At 40.7% G+C, this 5,845-nt stretch overlaps 1 protein-coding gene across 1 annotated transcript; it reads left to right on the forward strand.

Moving 5' to 3' along the window:
* Positions 1-237: 237 nt before the first annotated feature.
* On the forward strand, positions 238-2,465 carry LOC122671937. Its single transcript, XM_043869426.1, has 3 exons — positions 238-324; positions 1,352-1,852; positions 1,929-2,465. Exons 1-3 carry the CDS (start codon positions 255-257, stop codon positions 2,462-2,464), a joined length of 1,107 nt encoding a protein of 368 aa, XP_043725361.1. The 5' UTR covers positions 238-254; the 3' UTR covers position 2,465.
* Positions 2,466-5,845: the final 3,380 nt, after the last annotated feature.

Here is a 5,845-nt window from a genome sequence, read left to right on the forward strand (position 1 = left end):
CATTTATTGTACAGGATTGTATTTAACTTTCCCACGAGTCCTAGTGTGTCCGAGAATTTAATATTAACAAATGCATTGTAGAATATAGACCAACATGATCGCTACGCCGAAAATTAAGGCATTCATGTAAATTTTGGGAACTTCGGGGAATATCTTGGAGGCTGTCATGTATAAAATCTTATGCACACCCCGTCCCTGTTTCAAAGCATCATATATTGATCATATTCCGCGGTCTTCTCCTCTCGCACTCGAAAATGCTCGCCCTCACTCTCTTGTCGCTGCTACTGTGCGCCACCTGCCACGTCTCTTTAGCTTTCACCGACGGTAAGCCCTTCATTCTCATTGGCCAGCTTCGTTTAGATAGTTGGAATTGGGATGGGCATTTTCTTTTTCCCTGCTAATTTTGCCTCCCATTTTTTATTCTCCATTTTCTTTACGTCCACTCCATTGTTGGTAGATGAACAGCGGTGCCAAGAACTAAATACATATTTTAACCGTCCAATATATATATTAGACATTTTTTACCTTCTTTACCATCTGAAAGTCTAGATTCAGGATTCTTCTCAAGGATTGAAATTTCCACCGTCAGAGTGGAATCTAGTATTACCCTCCCACGAAGATTCAAGGGTTGCCTGCTTGTTTGCATAATAAACATGCAAATTTTTCTGCAATCTTCTTACCGAAAAATTTGAAGAGTTTAGAATGAGTTTGATCCCCTCATTTATCCATGGAATCCCCGGCCACCATAAGAGGGCAAATGGTCACTGTGCGCGGCCTGTACCTGCACCCAGGCACATTCGCTCACATAGTGACTGGTGCAACCCTGAAAAAATGAAAAGGACCAAGGCTGCACTGGGCGCAGATACAAACCGCGCCCAAAGACCGGTTAAAAACGTTCTCTATCCCAGAGAGATCAAATATTACGTCTCATATATCCAAATCTCATTTACTTCCATGTGTTTGGTTGTTGGGTAGCATTAAATAGAACTCATCTAATAAAAGAGGAAATCTCGTCTCTTTTGTTGATCAAGTATCAGTCCCCATGTGGACCACGTAGGAAGACCATGTGGACCTTGCTGGCACAGAATCTGAGTTTAAAATTAATACTCAACCTGGCTGTGTGAATGAATTGTCATTAATGCCACCAGCTGTTTCTCGTTATGATCCAGATCTCTATGGCACGCTGCCGGTGCAGACTGAGCCGTATGCAAAGACTATCTTATCTTTGTCCAAATGCCTTACACGAACGGGGTAAGATGGTCATTGCGCACGGTCCAGTCTGCGCCGTAGACTATTTGAATTGCGTTATCTCCGCATTGAATTTGAAGTTAGAATCCCCCTGGTTTTGCAGGATTATTGCCCAATGGCAAGTTCGAACAAGGGCCCAAGTCTTCGCAGATGAAAGGTTCGGTGGTGACGGACATACACGGGATACCGAACTGGGAGCTATCGGGCTACGTGGAGTACGTCAAGTCGGGCCAGAAACAGGGAGATATGGTTCTGGTCGTACCGGACGAAGGCCATGCGGTGAGGCTAGGTAACGACGCATCCATTAAGCAGAAAGTTAACGTGACCAAGGGGATGTACTACGCAATCACGTTCACTGCATCTCGCACATGCGGTCAGGAGGAGAAGCTCAACATCTCGGCATCACCGGATTGGGGCGTGCTACCCATTCAGACTCTGTACAGCAGTAGCGGTTGGGACTCCTATGCATGGGCGTTCCTCGCCGACGACGACTCAGAGGTTGAGATTCTGATCCACAACCCAGGAGTGGACGATACTGCAGCTTGTGGACCTCTCATTGATTCAGTTGCCATGCGGACCTTGTTTCCACCTAGGCCCACCAACAGTGAGTTTTTCCATTCCTAATTTCTCATTTCTCAATAAACTAAGGGCTTGTTTGAATTCTCAATTAAATAATGCAGAGAACGTGTTGAAGAACGGGGGTTTTGAGGAAGGGCCTTACCTGATACCAAACACAACCTGGGGAGTTCTGATCCCGCCCAACATCGAAGACGATCATTCTCCACTGCCAGGGTGGATGGTGGAATCGCTCAAGGCTGTGAAATACTTAGATTCTGAACACTTCACCATTCCGCAGGGGAAGCGTGCGGTGGAGCTTGTGGCCGGCAAGGAAAGTGCCATGTCACAGGTGGCTCGAACCTTCCCAGGCAAGGACTACGCATTGACGTTCGCCGTGGGAGACGCCGGCAACTCCTGCAGTGGATCCATGATGGTGGAGGCCTACGCAGGGAGAGCCAGCCTCAAGGTGCCGTACGAATCGCAGGGGAAAGGTGGGTCGAAGCGTGCGCTTCTGCGTTTCACGGCAGTATCGACACGGACAAGGGTGATGTTCCTGAGCAGCTATTATAACACAAGGAGCGATGACATGGCCTCACTCTGCGGGCCTGTCCTCGACGACGTGAAGCTGATCGGGGTTCGCAACACACGACGTAGCTGAGTATAGTAGTAGTAAAAGACTGGAGCGCATTCCCTGGAGCGCCGATGGGTTTCACGTGCGCAACAGTTTTAAAATGTTCTTTTTCGGTGTAATACTGTAATTCATTACGTCAGATAGTCAGTTTTCAGATGGTATTTAATACAGTGTGGACTTAATGGGGATAGAGGATTGAGATGAAGCTAAATATATTTTTTTAAGGGAAAAAAGTCGCAGTGCGACTGGTAAAGTCGCTTAAACGCAACGACAAATGCAACACTTTTAATCTCAGCCGTTTAATTTTACACGTCAATCTGGACCGTTCAATAAATCAAGGGTAAATCGGCTAACCCTTTATCCTTTACCGGTTAACTCTATACCCTTTACCGGATAGTAACATAATGAAAAAAATGGAAAATACTTCTGTACCCTTTATTGGACCGGAGAGGAACATAATGAAAAAATTGAAATTACTTCTGTACCCTTTACCTGATAGTAAAGCAAGGAGGGAGTTTAGAAATTACTTAGGCTGCCCTTTACTGGTTATAAAACATAATGAAAAATAAAAAATAAAAAATTAAGTTGTTTTGGCATCGAGGAGGGAGTTTTTGGTTTTGATCGGTAAAGACATTTTCGGCGATCCTTCTGGTTTTGATCGGGAAAGACATATTTCCGACAATCCTTCTTCGAAGGTTAGATCCATATCCCTTTACTGGTGATCCTGCTTCCGGTTTGGAAGTATTTCTCCTTGCTTTATACTTAGCCCTTGTTTTGGGCATCGACGAACGGAGTCTGTGATTTTGGTCGGGAAAGACATATTTCCGGCTTTGGTTTGGAAGTGTTTCTCCTTGCTTAATACTTTGACCTTGTTTTGGTTTCCCCTAAATCCCGATTGCAGATGTTTTGGAGGTAAGTGATCGGCGGTAAGTGAATGAAGATGAAGCCCTAGTTTTGGTTTCCCCCAAATCCAGATCGCATCTATTTTGGCGGTTTGCAATGTTGCTATTTAGTGAATTCTTTTTCAGCTTATTCTTATTTCTGATGCATTGATTTGAATAAATTGTTAAAATCCCTTGTTTTGGTTTATGAATCACTATGTTCTTGTAAAGATGTCAATTGTTTGTTTGTTTGTTAGTTCAGCGAAGGAATTGGTAGATGGGATATTGGATATTTGGATCCATTTGAGTATTACCATATGAATGCACTAGATTCTGTAGTAATTGATTTTAAAACTGTGAAAAAATTTCCAAACCAGAAAGTAGAAGAAAAATAATGCACAATAAACACTGAAGGATATTATTGAAGTATGTGAAAAGAAATTGGACCTGTACAGTTTATCCTTGCTCATGTAGCATCTTCCTTTCTTTTACAGTTCGTATCATCCTTGAGCCAACCCCTAAACAACCTAGAGCTTCAACCACTATAATGTACCCCTCATCAGTTCAGATGTTACATTACATTCATTAAAGCCTCATCTAAAATAGGGGATGGTGACAGATGTGGAGAATTTTGAAATAAATACACCAATCAATTGTCAAAAACTAGAAAATTCTTACTTTCATCACTGGAACAACAATAAATTTTGTAATTTTTGGAAGGGAATAATTATAAATGAAGCTTAACCCATAATGTGAGGGGTGAAGAAAAGGTGGAGATAGCCTAATTGTATGATTCTGACTGTTTCCGTGTGTGTGTATTTGTTAGTAGTATAGTATAGTATTGTAATTGGGGACCAATGAGATGATTCTTAATATGCATGTATTATTGTCTGGATGAGCTTCAGCATAATAGTATATTAGAAAAAAGCAATAAATTTGATTTTCCTGACTGTCTTGCTGATGAGCACATTTATGTGTGAAATTTTAGGGCATAAATTATACATTTTACCACATTGGACAGAGTTACTCGGTGCTTTCTTGTGCTTTTCAGGGTTTAGGTGAATTCTTGTGAAAATGAAGGAGATGATGCTAAGGAGATGTTTTTAAGCTTTTTAGAAGTGTAAATGGATGCATAGCCCATCGAGTCAGCTTCGCAATGGTTCAAACGGCACTTAATTCCGAGTTGAAACGAAGAAGTTATGGCCGTTTCCGTAACGACGCGTGAAAATGGTCTGCAGGGGTTTATTTATAATTATTGGCAGTCGGATGGGGACAAAGTGAAACGGAAGTTCGGATTTTAGGGACCTTAATGAAATTATCAGAAGTTACTTTACTGTACCCGAAAGATTCCATTTGGAAGGCTCTGGACAGTCCAACTTCAACTTGAGATATCTTGGGCTCCCCAACTCCGAATTGGATGAAATTTGGGTCTATTTTGTGTGATTTTTCGCAAGGAACACAATGGTGAGACCTATATAAGCACCCCATGCTCCACGTTTTCTGAAGGACAGAATGGGTATTTTAGTTATTCTTGAAGGAATCCTAGTCATCACCCTTACTCTCTCTCTCCTCCAACTTCTCAAGGGCACTTCTGAAATTCTACTTGGGATAGATTTATATTTTCTCATCTATGGAAGGTTGAAAAATCAAAGATGCTTTGATTTTATTGCTTGGAGAAGATATCTACAAAGAAAAGGAAGCACTTGTTAAAATTGAAGTTTATTTTTCTAGAAATGAGCTCTATGTAAACAATCTTCTTCTTCTTCTTTCTATTTTTTTTCTTTTTTCTTAGGATTCAAGGCATTGTAAAAGAGGAAAGAGAAGAGAATATTCTCTTTTCTTAGGGAATATTTCTCCTACACTTCCATCTTCTCTCTTCTCCTCTCTTCCACCTATAAATACCCCCTACCTCTCTTGTAAAAATTGGCTCATTCACTTAGTGAAATTTCTTCTCTTCTTCTCCTTCTAATTTGTGGTTTTTGGCTTTTCTAAGTTCTAGTTTGCTTTTATAATTTTTAGTTAATGCTTATAATAGGTTTAGTTTATGCTTTAATTTCAATTTAAGTCTTCAATTGGGTTGTAATTTCTTAATTCTAGTTTAGGTTTTAAGCCTTCTAGTCTAAGTTCTTAAGTTGATGACAAGACTTGAAGATTTAGAAGAGGAGGCCATGGTAAGTTTATGCAAGTATTCAAGCTTTTCATTTACATTCATGCAAGCACATCCAGGTTTTACTATCTAAACTCTCAATCTCATTCTCCATCTCCTCTATCTCTCTCTATCTTCTTCTTCTTCCCCCTCTATTTCTTTTATTTTAATTTTATATGGTTGTGGTTTATGGATGCATTTTTATTCCCTTATTTCTTTTTATGTGGTTAGTATGTGTGGCTGCATTTTTATTCCTTTCAATTCGCTTTAGTTCGATAGGTTAGATGCTCATGTGTTAGGACGCCGATTTAATCCCTTAATTTTGTTAGATGCTTATGAGTTAGGATGCATTGATTTTCGTTAGTTTAATTAGTTTAATTT

The sequence above is a fragment of the Telopea speciosissima genome, chromosome 8 (genome assembly GCF_018873765.1).
Source record: "Telopea speciosissima isolate NSW1024214 ecotype Mountain lineage chromosome 8, Tspe_v1, whole genome shotgun sequence".
Taxonomy (NCBI): Eukaryota; Viridiplantae; Streptophyta; class Magnoliopsida; order Proteales; family Proteaceae; genus Telopea; species Telopea speciosissima.

Bases quoted from the DNA above. Each gene is read 5' to 3' on its own strand.
- LOC122671937 (XM_043869426.1), top strand. From the start codon at position 255: ATGCTCGCCCTCACTCTCTTGTCGCTGCTACTGTGCGCCACCTGCCAC. The intron at 325-1,351 runs GTAAGCCCTTCA...CTGGTTTTGCAG, and splicing joins CTCTTTAGCTTTCACCGACG to GATTATTGCCCAATGGCAAG. The intron at 1,853-1,928 runs GTGAGTTTTTCC...TAAATAATGCAG, and splicing joins TCCACCTAGGCCCACCAACA to AGAACGTGTTGAAGAACGGG.